This window comes from Pocillopora verrucosa, chromosome 1 (genome assembly GCF_036669915.1).
Source record: "Pocillopora verrucosa isolate sample1 chromosome 1, ASM3666991v2, whole genome shotgun sequence".
In the NCBI taxonomy this organism is placed as follows: domain Eukaryota; kingdom Metazoa; phylum Cnidaria; class Anthozoa; order Scleractinia; family Pocilloporidae; genus Pocillopora; species Pocillopora verrucosa.
Genome location: NC_089312.1, coordinates 1,935,363 through 1,952,793, shown reverse-complemented (window position 1 = coordinate 1,952,793; position 17,431 = coordinate 1,935,363). Strand labels below are relative to the sequence as shown.

Below are 17,431 nucleotides of genomic sequence, written 5' to 3'. Positions count from 1 at the left end.
CCAAACGCAACCATATAGCTTTTGTAGAGAAGAAATCTGGACATTCTGCAAGCAGTTGGTATATTCTTTCTCAACAATTCTAAACGTACTTTTGTTTTTAAATGTTTTCATGTTGGTTTTCACAATTAACACGACAGTGTCACTAATTAAGATCACTTCATTTCTTAAATTAAATTGAAATGTTATGTTAACTAGCGCCATTGCAGTCAATGTTTATTTACTAGCAGTTTAATTAAATCAAGCAGGTTTGGTACTAAATCTTTTGTCATAGATATAGAAATCGCCTCTTCGAGTAACAGCTGTCGTTGTGATAAATGGCAATTGTTCCTTTAATTAAAAACAGCGTCTGAATTAAACCTGAACTTAACGTTGAGATCCATCAAAATTATGGCAGTTCTTGTTCATCACAGCAATTTCTCTAAGTTTGGTAGTTATGTAAAGTACTTATCCACTTTTCTGGCACTAATAGGGTTTTTACTAAATGGTATGTTTCAGACATCCAGTAACAGTTGTTGAACCTGTTCAGCAATTGTTCTTTTGGAAATAACTCCAGTAATTAAACTTTGATGGATAAGCCACCCATTAAGTGTCTGTCCACGAGAGAACCAAGCCATTTGTATCACATGCCATCTCACCGATTTCTTTCAAACTTTCACAGATTAACAGGTTCAAAACGTTATCCAAGAATCCAAAGTATTTTAAGTTTTCGCTTAATCCCTAGGGGGCGAAAGGAATAAAACCCAAATATATGCTCGAAAGTAGCACAAAATGTAATGAAATTGAATCTTCTTTGGCGCAAAAGTTGTTATAACCGTTAGCAACCAGCGCTTTTATACTTGAGTTCAAATTGTCCTCCAGATCCACTGCTAAGGCTACTTTACTTTGCACAAATAGACATGCCTTGTCAATGAAGAAGGAAATGAATAGCGTTCCAAATCAGTGGATTTGGTTTTGAAAATCCCACTAATTATGGATTGTTGCGAGAAAAAAGCGAGATAAGACATTACACGATTTACATGGTTCGTAGCTGTAATGTTCATTGGTTCTCATAAGCGGGCCCTTATGGAGCAGATTTTTCCCTGAACCACAAAATTCCGCCATCATAAACGTTGCAATTTGAGTACTCTCCGAGTTTAGGGAAACGAAACGCTGAATCGAGCAATAGAAAGTCTAGAAACACGTAAATTTAAAACAAGAAGCATTTTCTCTTAAATGACAGGCGTGTGAATGTTCAGTTCTTCAGTTTCCACTTTTTGCATATTTCGTTTCAAAGGAAAATTGTAGGGAGTTGATTTATACATACACCCTCAATACAACAGTCCGTAGTCACTGCCTATGTTTCTTCTCTAGTCGTTGCAGCTTCGCCAGATTCTCCTTCAAGATTGTATTGCCTGGATCCAGCTTCGCTGCGATCTCATAATGAAGCCTGGCCTCTGCTCGATTTCCCTATGAGGAAATGTAACTATAGTTGTTTTTGAAGCACTACTGGTCACATCTAATTTCAACTATCAAATGAACTGAGACTGATTGTCACCATTACCTACTGTGAATTTAATCATTACTTCATTCATTTATCATTCTTTCTCAATGGGAAAAAAGGTATTTCGATTTTTCTAATTTTTTTCCCCAGCTACCAGAAAACGATGAAACGAACGGACAAAAAAAATCCAACAGAGTGAACTTATCAAAGAGTTCTTATTCTAACCTCGTGTTTTAATTAACTGATGAACTTGCCTTCTATCAGCACATAGATAACAGGGTCAGAGAAATAAAAATAGCAGTTTCTTTCAAATATTATACAAAATAAACGCAACACGAGCTGGAATAACCCGGCACTAACCTCAAGGTGGAATATGACTCCAAGATTCAAATGAGCACTGAAAAGTTGTGGGTCCAGCTGGACAGCTTTCTTGTAGCTCTATTTCAAAAAAAAGATCGCACGACATGACCTACTTACCCCAAGGGACTTAACCTAACCAATCACAACTCAAAAAAAGATCGCACGATAAGACGCACGACATGACTTACTTACCTCAAGGGATTTAACCTAACCAATCACAACTCACATTTAACTGGAAAAGTTTCTCGTTCTTACCTTCTTGGCTTGTTGCATGTTGTTTAAATCCTTGAAAAAATTTCCCTGATAATAATAAAGTTCTGCATTTTCGACATGGCGCCTGAGAGCGTTAGTGACTACTTGCAGAGCCTGTGAAAAATAACGATATCCAATTCGCACAACGTATGAGGGATTTTCTATAATAACATACAGTAAATCCTTTGTTGGCGAGGTTTATGTGAGGACACATTTATCGATCACAAAGTTACATAAACCGCCTCAAGCACATTCTGCTATTGAAAATCACCGAAAACCAAGAGTAATTTCGCTTGAAGGTAGCGAATCAAAACGATAGCAATCCCAACAGCCAATCAGAGAAGACGCAAATGCGATCGAGGGTACCATAACATGCCCCTTTTCTCAAAAGTCCAGTAACAACTGGTCCCAAAGAGCTTGTTTTTGTTGATCAAGTTTACATTCAAGATCGAGGTTATCGATATCTTGAAATTCACTCAATAAAAATTTCAGAAAATGAAAGAGTATGTGTTCTTTAGCCAAGACCCGCCCTACTATTCCTTAGATTAAGATTTCCAAATATGGCTTTGGGCCCGTTTATTTAATGAGGCTTTTGAAAAACGAGCCGAGTCACGGAGCATTCTGTGGTCGAAAGCGTCCTCAAGCAACTTACTTCATCCAATTGTCTGTTCTGAGCATACATTCCTGCTAGTGTCTTGTAGTGTCCTGGATTATTAGGATCGTCTTGCACCAGGCCCATCATAATACCCATGGCCTGATCGAGCCGGTTGGTTTGTCCGAGAAGAATTGCCTGCAGAAAGAATGAAACAAACTTGGAAATTTTTTGCATATTGAAATAATTTTCCCACCAATTGGTAGTAATAAAAATTACCTTCAACTGCGAAAGCTCGCAATTTGAATTTTTAGGTTAAAAAAAGAGGAAGAAGTTGATATACCATTAACGTAAACCTACATACTGTAACAAACTGCATAAAGTCCCAAACACAACACCGCAAGAAACAGAAAAAATGTCGAGTACACAACACAGTATCGTGAGCAATTCAGGTAAATTCACATCACGAAATTAGAAGTGCACAATACTGAGGCAAACCTAAACTGGTCAGTGCTTCTCTCACGAAGTTAACATTTCACTCACATAGTTCGAGCGAGTTTCAATATTCGTTGGTTCCAGTTCTATTGATTCTTTCCAAGCCAGTTCTGCTTCTTTTAGCTGCTGGTTGTGATAATACAGTACTCCAAGCAACTGTAACGTAATTGGGTCTCGTCGTATTGACAGAGCTCTGCAGAAATAAAGAGGCCTGAAATTAGATAGGTTAGATTACCGGCCGCTGTTCGGGATATAAGCCCGCACTCCTCTTCGACGGAAGTATCAGAGAACGCAATTGGACTGCCAGCGGAAATCGAGCCTAGAGATTAGAACTTTACACATAGGAAAAAAGTGAACTTATAATTGTATGTCAGCATATCTAACGTTTCTACGAATGAGGAATACAAGCATGTTTTTTTTGGAATGCTAAGAGCCTGTTATTCAATCAATACATAGACAGCTGGGGGAGCTTTTTATTCCCTCCATATGGATCGAAAGCTTTAGACGAGAAGAGATTGGGAACAAACAAATCAACGAGACAGGATGCTGATCCTTTTGACACAGAATTAAAGATGATGTCCGAATAAAATGCTACCACTCACACTGAATTGTCCGATATTCCACACAGTATAAAGAACACTCTGCACCTTTCAAAATGTTTGCATTTCCGTGCGGTGATATGAAACTTTAGATACACTGCACTCAGAAGGTCTGTACCTGTTGTCTACAATTCAAATGCGATTGGAATTATATGAAATTGATGCATGTCAGTGCAAACCTCTTGTAAGTTATTTCTGCATCCCGAATTTTTCCTTCTGCACGTAACTGCCGAGCCATGTTCACCATCGCCACTGCGTGAGTAGGGTTGAGCTGTAGAGCTTTGTTGTAATTCTCCCAGGCTTCTTTTGTCCGACCTAACAGAGCAAAATAAGATATATAATATATCAAAGTCTGGCCATGATAGAGAGAATTTCCTTTAAATAAGGTGGCGCAATTCTTATAAGTGTACCTACCCACACTATATTACGTTTATAATATAACCAAGACTAACAAAAGAATTTTATAATGCACAAATAAATAAAGAAATGAAATAAATTGGATTTTAAGAGTTGCAAATTAACGAGATGGCTCTTTGTCCACTGTTGCCAAGTCAAATTTTGAGGAAAACCGAGAGCATTGAGAAAAACCTCAAACGCGGGACAAGGCCAATGAACAACAAACTCATAGGCCGATCATTTCGAAGCCTTGCCCCCCCCCCCCCCCTTTCCGGCAACAGTGCCCGAGTATGGGGAATTTGAACCGTGAACCAGAACTGTCAAGTCTTTTAAGCGGAATACACATTCTTTGAATGTTAGTGGGAGACTTCTTTGAATTCATTTTCATGTAACTGTTTTAATATATTAGCTTTGATTCGTAATATTACAGACACGAAAATCTCTCTAGTTCGATTTGGAAACCAACCATACCCAGTTGCAAAACTAAACTGTGGTATTCTGATTATATATATATGATCACTCATTAAACATGGCCAGCTTGCACATTTATCAATTACTGCCACCTATTCCTCACCAATTTTTCCAAGATATACGGCATAATTGTTGTAAGCATCGCCGTTTCTGGGCTCTAAAGTCAGCGCTTTCTTGTAAAACTCCTCAGCTTCATCAAATTTCTCTTGTTCAATGAGCACACCAGCCACGTTTAACACTGCATCTAAATAACTTGGATTAAACCTAAAAAAAGGATTATTTTCAAAACTAGTTACTTGAAACTGGAATTATCAGAATTTTAAAGCTTGTAAAAAATATATATTTGAAAAGATTTTTCTTTCGTGCAGAAAATAGGTGTTTATTGACGAAATCTTTGAGTGAACGAGTGTTTCTCTCGTTTACCTGATGGCCTTTTTAAGCATTGCTTCGGCTTCAGAGAGACGCTTTAATGACCTTAAAAAAAAAGAAAAAAATGTGATGAGTTCATACGGCATGGTCTGTAAATATAGCGCTGTTCAAAACTTCAAATCACATATCATAGCCTTGCCAATCAGAAAGACAGACTGATGGACGCATAGACAAATGGGTAGGTAGGCGGGCGTAGGAGTGGAGAGACAGACAGACCGACAAAACGACGGACAGACACACAGACAGACAAACAGAAAGACAAACAGACAGACAAACGGATAGTCACAAGGACAGAAAGTTAAGCAGACAGAGGAACAGACATACAAACTCTGAAACCCACTCAATCAGTAACATAAATCATTTGCTGAATTTAAAGGGTCACTATCCGCCGAATTAGAGGCGAGATCTACTTGAAGACACCTCCGGATAAAAAGTGACTTAAATCTACTTACGCCAAGCGAGTTCCAAGATTGAAGTACGAGTTTGCATGATATGGATCATTCTTGATGGCTTCAGAAAAGTGCTGCATGGCTTCCTAAGTGTAGAAAAAAAAATGAAAAAGACTTCAGCACAACAAGAAGGGTAAGAATAAGGCGGTTTAACCCTTTAACCCCTAAGAGTGATTAGCATCTAATTTCCCCTTACAGTATTATCCCAGAATCAAACATTAAGGTCACGAGAATAAAGGAAATGATCACCAACAAAAAGAAAAGTTGTTGATTCTTAAATTGATTCCCCAGGTCAGTTCTTTAGAAAATGTATGAAGAACAGTATGTAGAATATGTATGCTGATGTTCGGATGAAATGGCTAGCAACTGGTGCACCAGACGATGGCTTCTGGCCAAGGTCATTGTGTTGTATTCGTGGTGGAAGGGGGGATAACGTGGGAACAACAGGAATCTCATCCAGAAAGGGTAAAAACATTCCTACTAGATTCACGCCATAGAATCCGTAGCTACGTGATCAACAAATAGTAGGCAAGTGTCCCAGGAGAACGACTAGAAAATAAGGGGATAATAATTAGACGACGAATGCTTGAAAGGCTTTCATAAGCACACCTCTACCTGATCGTTTTCCAAAAGGGTACCCAGATTGTTATGAGCGCTGACATGATTTGGTGCCAACCTGATGGAGCAAAAACAGATGGTCGTTCCATCCCCTTAATTTGTTTCACTTATTACTAACATAAGATCAATCTCAACTGACACAGGTATGCAGATGGACATTACACATCATTTGTGTGCGCTGTTAGACAGACTATTGGTTGATTTTCATGTAGAAAAATTCAACTTTAGCTTCTCTCATTGCCGCAAGATATTTAGACCCTAAACACTTGTCAAAGAAGGGTTGACACTCACTTTAGCGCAGTTTCATAGTGATATATGGCCTCTTTAGCCCTTCCAGTATCTTTTAGAAAATTTGCAAAGTTGTAATGTGCTTTAGCATTATGAGGAAGAGTTTCAATTCCCGACCTGAAAAAAAAAAACAGGGCAAAGAAATAAAAGTTAGTGAACTTCAGACTCCTAGCGTAACCATGATGCATTGCGAAAGTGCAGTAACCATGATGCATGGCGTAGCTATAATAACTATTTATGACCGGGACAAAGTTCTACACGATTCCTGACAATCTCGTGCATGACAAACATATCACACAGCAACAAGCGCCGTTACGAAATGAAAAACTCCACATCTCTTGCCATTTCTTTCAAGCCATAACCACATAATTTGTGTTTCAAAGTAAGCAGAACTCAGCAAAATTCCAATTTTTTTTTCTCTCTTTAACCTATTTTAAAGAAATATTGAGTCTCCTCTTTCTAGCTTGTTCCAATGTAAAGATAATCACACTCAGAGAAACAAGTTGCCATGACATGAAGCACCAGGGCAATTCGCTATTTGCGACAAGAACAACTCATGAAAAAAAAACTCTGTCTCGGCGAGAGAATTTGTTTTCGAAACACGTCACACTTATTCAAGATGAAGTGAACCCGAACGTTTTAAAGGAAGTACACAAGAAGCGTACTTGAGAAACATTGCAGCAGCAGGTCGCTTGACACGAATCACCCTACATTTGTAGATCTCAAAATCTTACCTAAATAGCGTCTCCCTATTGCTCCATACACGATTCCGTACCACAGTTTTCCAGCAGAAAAGTCCCACCATCACAAATACCCCTGATAGTAAGAATTTTTGCAGGACATTCATTCGTGCTTCTGTAAATTTATCTTTGAATGCCACTTTACCATTTGGTGTCACTACCGATGCCAGTTTGTTGAGTCCACAAACAACAAGCATACAAAACCCCATGCTACAGGATAAGAGAGGGCAGAGATTTGTCAACATCACTGCAAATACATCTTGCTGAGGTAAAAATTTCAAAATTCTTTTACCAATCAGAGTTTCCGATTACTTTAAAGTATATTATCCTTAGACAAGATGACCCTTTTTGTGTCCAGAACGCTGTCGAGTCACATGAACAAATCAAGTCACGCCAAGTCACGAAAAGTCAAATCCCGTCACGTGAAGTCACGTCAACACACGTCACATCGCCGGCATCAAATCAAAAGACGTTAATTCCGGTCAGGATTTCGAGACAAGTTTGTCTTCCAGATGAAATACTCACTGTAACATTTCACAGCATACCTTGGTATGTAAAGTATTCTTTCAGCAACAACAAATCCAACTCTGAAGAATAGGTTAGAAGCCGGAAGGAATGGAATAGCCAATATGGCCAGAGACAAAACGAGGACATCTTGATCACGTGGCTACCGAGACAAATATAGAATTTAAAAGATGCTCTGTCATCAACTACTGAGTCGTTACCCTTAAACGACAATTACATTACATTCATGCATAAATGCTGTGGCTTAATATTTTTCAATCTGTTTTTTGCTTTTGTGTGTTTGTTTGTTTGCTTTGTTCAAACCGGTTTGTTTTTTTATCTCCCTTTTCTTTCTCAGATTGCAATAATAAATACAATGCAAAGGAAACTGAATAGAATCAAATACATATGTAATGAACTGAAGGTCCCAGATCATTTTCAACAAAATTTATGATTGTAAGCTAAACGCAGATGTATGTAGAAACCACTGTTTACCAGGGTATCATTGGAGAACACAGCAAAATAAACCAGAAGAACAGCTATCATGGCAAACATCAGTGTGCCTAAGTTTCGGGAATCCAGCGGCGATTCCACAAGAGGTATGCTTCCCATCTGCCAATCATAGCTCAACACACTTGGCGACAAAAGCAGCCAAGAGTTGAACGCAATCAGATATGAGTAAGTCATAACACGGGTACTGAGAGAATCTGAAAATGAGGCAGGGTTGTCCTGAATTGTAAAATGTGGCAGATTTCCTCCAAGCATCCATACTCTGAATGCCATGAGACAAAAAACCTGTGGTGGAAAAAAATAACATCCAGGTTTGCTTCAAGTCAGTAAATCGAGTAGGAAAGGATGTTAACTCTGAGGCGAATTAGGCCTTTACGAGGCGCTAAGTCTGAGGGTTTACCCACGTTAAAACGCAAGAAGGAAAAAACATTTCTTTAGGGTTACTAATTCTGATTGACTATAAATTATCATGTTGGGCATGCTTAATTTCCAAGATTGATGACTTTTCGCCTCTTTCTACAGGCAAAAATTAAATACCTTGCTCTAGGTCGGTATAAAAGTATCTGCATTCAAACTTGACAATTTACTTCTTTTTTGTAAGTTCGATCGAACGATCGATCTGTAACTGAACGCACGTACGGTAACAGAGAACCAATTGTTAAATGAACACTGAATGTTGCCTTTTTTCCTTTATAGGTGAATAGGTTTTAGTCATCTGATGCGGTTCTCCATCTAATTACGTGTATTCGCCCATAAGCCGGTGCCACACTCAACGATTTCATACCCCGACGCGGCGCAGGCGCAACGATCGGCAGAAATCTCGTAGTGTACCCGGGGCAGCGATTGCAAAATTTCCGCGACAATTTCGCCAGCGATCATTTTATGAAATTTCTAAAAGAGAGTTGTATGGAACAGCCGGACTTAAGAACATAACTTATACATCGACCTTTGAAGCGGCATCGATGAAGAGGAAAACGTCAAATGTAGTGCTCGTGATGATGATGATGACGATGGCAATGACGACGAGGAAGAGGAAGGGAAGGAGAGGGATTTTAACAAGAAAGTCTTCTTCAAAATTTCTATCCCTGTAAAAACTGCAGTGTTAACTGATTTCAATCACTTCCTTTCGATTGTGTTATGCTAAGTCTCTTGGGTGTGTCAAATACAACATGAAGCTTCGTTTAAAACGAAGTGTAGTGACTAAATTAGGTTTTTGGGAAATTTAAGGTCCCATATTGTTTCTTTACGTCAGATTATACGCCCAGGATTCTGGCGCCAATTGTGCAAACTACAAACCGCTAATAACATTTTTCATCGTGCACCTTCAATTCCCCAATAACATAATTACAAAGGTTGTTTACTTTTTGTTCTCGAAATCCCCACGGCACTTTAAATCCTGAATAAAGGCTTCCAAACTGTCTAATCACAATGATGCTTTTTAAAAACAAGTTAACCTCACACTTACAGATACAGAGAGAACAAGTGTTCGTAATAGAAGACGCTTCAATGCCGTAACGTCCTTTTCCATTGACACAGTTCTTTCTTTGATGACTCTGCAGGTCAGTACAGTCAAACAGAAACATGTGCTGTTGTTACTTCACAGAAACTTACTAAAAGATAGTTGAACAAATATTTGAAACATACAAATTGCAAACATTACTCCTGAAAAGAAGATTCACTTGTTTCACAAAAGAACCTAAAAAGAAGGGCCTTAGTCACTAAAAATTGCTTTTCCTTGATTTTTCTATCAAATTGAGGTCCAGGCTATTTCTTTTTAACCCTTTAGCTCCCGTGAGTGACCAAGACAGAATTTCTCCTAACTATATCTATACAAAATCATGCAGACAAGTGATGAGAATAAAGAAAAATATCAATTATGGGATTACTAATTGATCTGAAATCAAATTCTCCAAACTAACATACTGAGAATTGTTTGGCAGACAGTATGGAGAATTACTTATGAGATCTTGGGAGTTAAAGGGTAAAGAACATTTTGAAGTCATTTAATGTCACCTACACCATAACTACAACACCATGTAATCTTTCACAGTTATTTTTGCACTTGGCAAGTAAGGCAACAGTTCCCAGAAGTTCCAACGTAATTTAAATGATAAACTGAATTATATAAGCAATTTGATCTTCATGATCTATTGGAGGACAGACACATAGATGATGTCAAGATTAATAACCTTTTGCCTTTTCATTACAAAAAACATATAGATTCCTTGTTGCAGTGGGTCTGTACAGTATAGATCACAGAAGACATCAAATGTGCCACTGTATAGTTCTTACCGCAATTTGGAATCATCTGTGATCTATTATTGAAAAGATACACAGCAACATGGAGTCTATTTGATTAACATGATAGGATTGCCATGTTTTTAAAAGAAAAGTAACAAAACAGGTCTAAAAAAAAAAAAGAACCTGGCATACGATGGTATGATCGAGACATCACTTACCTCCAAATCAAATTCTTGTTAATAACCATACAATCATATACAAAGCATACACCAAACACAGTTATGCCATGCTCCTTTACCAGCATAGCAATGGCACCAAGAACCATGTAAATAATTGTGTACATTATCTGGCAACAGCCTTTGTTTCCTACAGACCTAGAAAAGGGTGCAAATTAAAAATTACTTACAACCTGAAATTGGAATCAGCCAGAATAAAAAGATTTCAATATTGCACCACAGAGGCTTTTGTAAAAAGAAATTCACCTTACAAATGCTAGAAATGAAAGTAGGAACAACAAACATGCCAGTACATCAGCGCGTCCCACAACTCCTGTCACCTGAAGATATAACATATTGGTAAATGTTATAAAAATAACTGAACCTTCAAAATGGACCTAAAGTTTTATTTTACAGTTACTACTCCCACTTTCTTTCACTTTTGAACTCCTCTGCCAAAACTGTTCAATGTGGCAGATTTAGGGAATTTTTAGAATTTATTAAATGAATTGGGTGTAGTTGTGATGCAAAATATTGAGACCATTCAATTTTTCAATCATATCACCATAAAAGCCCCCCCCCCCCACCAAACATGAGGATCCTGTGATCCAACAAGAGAAAGTAAGGCAGTAATAATAACAACCTAATCCACTCCATCAATAAATATGGCCCCCTCTCCTCCCTTAATCATGCATCTTATGGAGGAAGGAGGGGGGGTTGGAAATTTTTTGCAATGGTGCAGTTATTTCACACTACCCACAAAATCAGTCATACAGACCTATCATAACAATAATGAGCATAAAAAACATTCAGGTATAACATGGCATTTTCATGAAACATAACAGCTAATAAATTCCTCGGAAAAATGCTTTGAGGTTGCAAACTGCTCAAAGGTAAGATCACATGTACATTCACTCTTTGACTCTTGAACTGCCTGAAATGATTAAAATGTAACTTCTCCCTGTAATGTCCTATATTATCCAGCAAACATATAATGAGAATGCTAAAAATAATCAGGTAGAAGTTGTTATCTTGTTCCAACACGAAATTCTCGTGACTAATTTAAAAGGAGGCGGTGGGGGAAGAGTCAACAATCAGATCCAAGAAGTTTGAAGGTTACGAAAGTCCTGAACTTACAGCTTCTGTATGGACAGGATGTGTAGCAAATAACATTCCCGCAATAAATGCAAGCACACTGGACTTGAAGGCCGCTACTTCGCACATATAAGTATACAACAGACAAACCAATCCGTGAAGAACAACATTGACAGCATGGTATCCAAAAGGTTTTAAGCCATGTATTGCGAAATTTATTCTAAAAGTTAAGACACAAAGCGGTCTGTACGACTTATGGCTCGTATTACTCCACATTGGCTTGCCCCAGAAGTCGTTAGAGAGTATGTTCAGCAGTGGAGTTTCAGGGCGAATGTCCATGTTCTCTTTGATCGCAAAAATGTCATCGTGTACTAAATCGTAATCCAAGCTGTTCAGATAACAAGCTAACGAGGTAAAAGCAATAATTCCATATCCTAAACTCTTAGGTAACCTTGACAAATGCGTATTGCAGAGATCGCAGCTTCTATCGTTGCAAAGAGGTCTTGCTGCCCTTTCATCTTGTGACTTCAAATTCGCCGCCATATTGAACCTGGATCATCCCAGGCTGCATTATTGGCAGATCAACTCCAGTCTAACCCTCCCCTCCCTTAAAGAAAAATTTTACAAATTGTCACTATAGCAACGATGATTGCTCAGTTATTGTCCAAGATGGCGGAAGAAGAGGTCGATACACGGCCTCTCTCTTGTCCAGCTGGACCCCTGAGCGACCGTAAACTAAGCGCTGAAAAGCTCCCAAACACAAGACCATTCTCGATGGGTGCAATGGAAGAAGGAGGTGAAGAAGAAATGTCAGATGAACTTCTAGAAGAGATTTTGATCGAGCGTGCCAAAGACGGAGATAGTCTTGCAAAATTTCAACTTGGACAGTTTTACTTTGAGCGGGAAATCTTCGATAAAGCTTTAATTGCTTTTGAAAGAATCAAGAGCACTGATTTTCAAGCAAAATACCAACTTGGAGTAATGTATTATGATGGCATTGGAACAAAGCCCAACCCGGTAAGCATTGAATTGCTTCGAAACGAAGGTTGACGTAATATTTGGTCAGCGTAATGATTGTTTACATGATTTGAATGAAGCTAAGGATGTGTATAATACGATACAAATTTACTATCTGAAGTTAATTTTAGATATGCCTAGGATCATTCTTTTACTTGTTATTGTCTGGCCGCTGGGATTTGTTGTTCTTTGTTTAAAGTTTATCAACTACACACGTCATGTTATGTGCTCACAACCGTGTGTATATAGTTATACACACCATAATGGCCTATTAGGAAATAGGTAGAACATACGCGCCCGCTATGTTATAATCGCAAATAACAAAGAGCAACTTCTTGTTTCAGGAATGAATTTATATCACGTTTAACTAGAAATAGAGGTACAAGCATATTTTTTAAAAGTCAAAGATGGCATTGTCATGGTCGACTTATTAGGCTAAGGCAAACACAGAAGCACTCTAAAACACGTTAAAAAATTAACTTTTTATCCCAATAAAACCTTGGCTAGTATAACTTTTTTGTGGTAAACACTCCTTAACCATTCAAATTCAAGAAGTTATTAGCATGTGACTTCTCCCCATAATATCTTTATGCTACCCAGCAAACGGGTAATCAGAATACTCAAGCTAACTGGGTAGAAGTTGTATTGATCTAACACCAAATTCTCGTAACTGGTTCAGAAGGAAATGTCTAGCAACTAGAAAGGAGAATAAAAAAATCAGGTCTTGAAAGTGAAAGGGTTATTTCTTGAAACCTTTTAATCTTTTTTCCTTTTTTCCATGCATTGACCAGGAAAAAGGATTTAATTTCCTTAAAGAAATTGCACAGTCCACCAGTCCTGAGGCAGCTCACCTCATACCCTTTGCCCAGTATAATGTAGGCAGAGCTTATTATGAAGGGTTTGGCATCAAACAGTCTGATCTGGAAGCAGAGAGATGGTTTCTTGAAGCAGCAAGAGATGGTGAACCTACAGGCAGCATAAAGGCTCAAACAGTATTGGGTTTGTTCTACTCCAGACCTGGTGAAGACTCTTTTGACTTACAGAAGGTTTGTTAGTATTTGCTAATGTATCTCAACTCTAGACAGCATTGTTCTCTTCCAGTCTGTGCCAGGGGTTCATTTAGTAAAACAGGGCCTAATATTAAATGGTACACATTTAATATGGTCCATACCACTAAAGTTTATAGTCCTTTTTTGCACGTGCTAATTGGTTAATTTGGAGGTGAATAGGGAGTGATATTCACCTCACAGCAGCTGAAGAGGCGAAATCAGGCATCAACATTTTAATTTCTGTCTATTTTTTGGTATAGTGAGGGAAATACATTGATTTTTTGTATCTGTATGGTATACACTAAAAAATGTATTAACCTCAATGTTGGTGAAAGTGGTTTATATTACCTCCACTGTGGTGAATAACTGTGAAATATAGTAGAGTGAGAAAAAGAAAGATGGAGGTTTTTTGCACTGGTCACTTGATGAACATGAACAGATCCAAACATCACTCTTTTTTCATCCTCCTACAATTTTTGAGCAGTTTACTATCATGCTTTGTTTTACTAACTGTGCCCCTGGAAGAGGCAATAGCCACTGCTTATAGTCTTACTTTTTAATAGGTCATGTACTCCAATGGGAATCCTAGGTTAATCAGAACATCTATCCCTACCTTTTTCATATTGAAACTTTTTTATCTGTAACACATCAGAGTAAACTATAAAATAATGTTCATTTGTTCTCATCATGTTTTTCTTCAGGCTTACTTTTGGCATCAGGAAGCCACAGGTAATGGGAGCCTGGAGTCACAAGGTACAATAATTAAAATTTTCCATGTTTTGCAAAATTACAAGAATTCAGAGTATTTTGCTTGCATGTGTGTAATTTAACACCACTTTCCTGATACCATCAGGTGCATTAGGTGTGATGTATGAATATGGTATTGGTGTGCGGCGAGATGGAGAAGCAGCCTTCAAGTGTCTCAAGGAGGCAGCAGCCAGAGGCAATGTCTACGCCCAAGGAAACTTGGCTGTTCATTATTACAGGAGAAAACTGTTAAACAAGGCTGCAGATGTAGCAAAAAGGTGTCATATACACATCATTGTTATTTTATGTTAAGATAGTCTTTGCTATAAACAACTGCAGTTTTGTATGAGGGTGTCATTGGGGTGAACCGTTATCCGTAGGAAGGTCAGAAAATTTAGCCATTAGTTGTAAAAATTGATCAATTTTAATCGTTCGTCCTTAAAAGTTAGCTGTAAAATACTTTTCTTTTGTAAACACAAGGGAAATAAGTTGACCTTAAACCTTTAAATGGCCAAAATGTTAACCGATAGCCATAAAAGCTGTCACCTCATTGAAACCGTCTTGAATATTTTGTTACTGTAATGGTAAGGGTGAATCCAAGAAAAACAGAATTGCTCTGAAAGGTGGGGAAGTCGAGTGTTATCCTCAATTGAACATTAGCTCACTTTTTCTGTTTTTATTTGTTTGTTCGTTTTGTTTGTGCTTACAAACCCCCATCATGCAGTGTGGGAGAGCAAGAGGACATCGAAGGTCTTGCTCTTGAGACAGATTGTCTACCTCGCTATGTAGCTAAAGGAATCGCTTTGGGATGTTTTGTTTTTGCGCGTTGTTTGCATCATGGGTTAGGAGTGGAGAAAAATAGAGAGCAAGCAAAGAGATGGTATAGCAGGGTAAGTCTGATGGAGCGTTTTTCGATTGAGTGTCGTTAAGCCAATCAGAAGAAAGGGAAGTACCATTAAGGGCCAATGAAAACTCAGTAAATCTAACGAAACTGCCTGAAGCGCGGGAAAACGCGGGCGACTGAGTCGTGATTGGTTTTAGTTTTGAATCTGATTGGTTGAGAAAGTGGTGCGAATTTTCTGGACGATTTAGAAAGCAAAGTAAAGCTAAAATGAAGCAATTCCAGAGTACTTTCGACGCTGAATTGGAAATTGTTTTAGAGCAATTTACAACTGGGCGACGGGATTAATTGCGTTGTTTTTTCTTTACTTTGCTATGGGATTAATCTTAAAAAAACTCACATCAGCCTCTCAATTGAAGGCTATGACAAATCCAACATTTGTTGGCATTTCTCGGACTTCAGGCAGTTTGCTCGTTTTCTTGTTGTTGAATAATTATGGGCTCTTTGTTACATTTTCCGTTCTTATTCGCCGTTACGTTGATGAGCAGCAATCCAAATTTCGCTTTAGCTAAAAAAAGAAAAGACATACATGTGGTTTTCCCTCAGTATCTGGAAACACGAAATGTTTAACCAAAGAGTAGTCTGGAAAAGTAAGTTTAACAGTTAACTCCCTGTATTAGAAAAGCGCCCAATATTTTACCGAAGACCAAGCTTCACTGTATCGAGTTGTTTTATTATTGAGTAGATGTCCCCGCTTGATAACGTTCTTTATTGTTATCGCCAGTCAAAATGAAATGCTTTTCATTTTAAACGTAAAACATAGGCGTGTCTTATCCTTCCCAAAAACAAATTCTTGTGCAGGATAAAGGTATCTATGACAACTTATCTGGTCGTCCACTATGTCTCATCTGCAGAAATGTAAAGTATCACTTGCGGGAAAACCAAAAATAAACTAAGGTATTTCTGTTTGTTCTCTCATCTGACAGGCCAGTGCCTTTGATCTCGACGTCGTGGCCAGACTGCAAGACGACATGACCTATGGTTACATATGACGTTTCCTCATCAAAACGTACAGACGTGTTGCAATGGCTTACAAAATGTTATCTTCAGCGGTTTAATACAACCAGTTATCTGTCTCACAGAAAACATTCCTTGTGTCGAGGTTTTGTAATCATCTACTAAGAATGGAATATCATGTCTCTAAATGTACAAACAAATTCATGACTGAACTGAACTTGATTTTGCGTCTCTGGCTGAAGATTTGCATTTCTATCTTTAAAGTGTGTTTCATATCAATCATGTAAATTTAATATATTCCTGCTTACTCATTGAAGCTAAGCGAGCAGTTTTGATTCCCCGTTTCTTTTAAATCTCTTGTTAATGATATTAACTTATACCAACGATGCCTCTGTATATAGCTGGCTGTAAAGAAATGTGAAACAGCATGTTTTAGAACTCTCAATAGTCAAATCTGAAAAAGGCCCTTTTTTGACCTCTTGCGACATTGAAAATGCCTCTGTATATAGCTGGCTGTAAAGAAATGTGAAACAGCGTGTACTATAATATTTATATTAGTTTGCCTCCCTTGGGTAATTAAAATCAAATAATCTGGTGTTTGATTGTCTTTGTAAAGTTTTCTTTTGATTTGAGGCTAGTTAAGAGTTTTAAAACGGAATGAAAAATAAATAAACGAGCAATAATGGAAGCTTTGCCTTTGGATTTTGTAACTATGATAGGAGGTCTTTAATTATATAACTTGCCATAAAGAGTTGATCCGTGACTTCATGTTCTGGTTTTCTGCTTTCTCAGTTGTTCGATTATGGACCAAATCAGCCGATATCCTTAAGGCACTGCTGCTAAAATATTCTCCTAATTTACCAGAGAACGCCCTTACTTCACCTCATCAAATCTAAATCGCGACACCCTCACATTCAGTCTGATTGATTTTCTGGAGAATTTGAAGTTGTGCAGTACATGGACTTTCCCCGATATGGCTTTTTCTTACCGCTTATCACCTTCGTTTTAACATTGTTTAGAGAAAGA

General features: G+C 38.0%; 2 protein-coding genes across 3 annotated transcripts; one reads left to right on the top strand and one right to left on the bottom strand.

Moving 5' to 3' along the window:
• Positions 1-311: 311 nt before the first annotated feature.
• LOC131781320 (protein O-mannosyl-transferase TMTC1) lies at positions 312-12,283 on the bottom strand. Of its 2 annotated transcripts, none has more exons than XM_066160077.1 (18): positions 11,777-12,283; positions 10,907-10,980; positions 10,643-10,798; positions 9,649-9,736; positions 8,169-8,468; positions 7,715-7,836; positions 7,164-7,379; positions 6,433-6,546; positions 6,133-6,199; positions 5,527-5,609; positions 5,069-5,119; positions 4,749-4,909; positions 3,958-4,093; positions 3,228-3,372; positions 2,745-2,882; positions 2,096-2,206; positions 1,841-1,918; positions 312-1,446 (listed from the first exon to the last, which is right to left on the bottom strand). In XM_066160077.1, the coding sequence occupies exons 1-18, from the start codon at positions 12,275-12,277 to the stop codon at positions 1,327-1,329; spliced, it is 2,661 nt and encodes an 886-aa protein (XP_066016174.1). In that variant the 5' UTR covers positions 12,278-12,283; the 3' UTR covers positions 312-1,326. The 2 variants fall into 2 exon arrangements, with proteins under 2 accessions (XP_066016174.1, XP_058953960.2); XM_059097977.2 differs by having other exon boundaries at positions 6,139-6,199.
• A 113-nt stretch (positions 12,284-12,396) lies between these two features.
• On the top strand, positions 12,397-17,086 carry LOC131781508 (LRP2-binding protein-like). The gene is made up of 6 exons (XM_059098178.2): positions 12,397-12,751; positions 13,543-13,797; positions 14,502-14,553; positions 14,654-14,825; positions 15,272-15,437; positions 16,375-17,086. Exons 1-6 carry the CDS (start codon positions 12,404-12,406, stop codon positions 16,438-16,440), a joined length of 1,059 nt encoding a protein of 352 aa, XP_058954161.2. The 5' UTR covers positions 12,397-12,403; the 3' UTR covers positions 16,441-17,086.
• Positions 17,087-17,431: the final 345 nt, after the last annotated feature.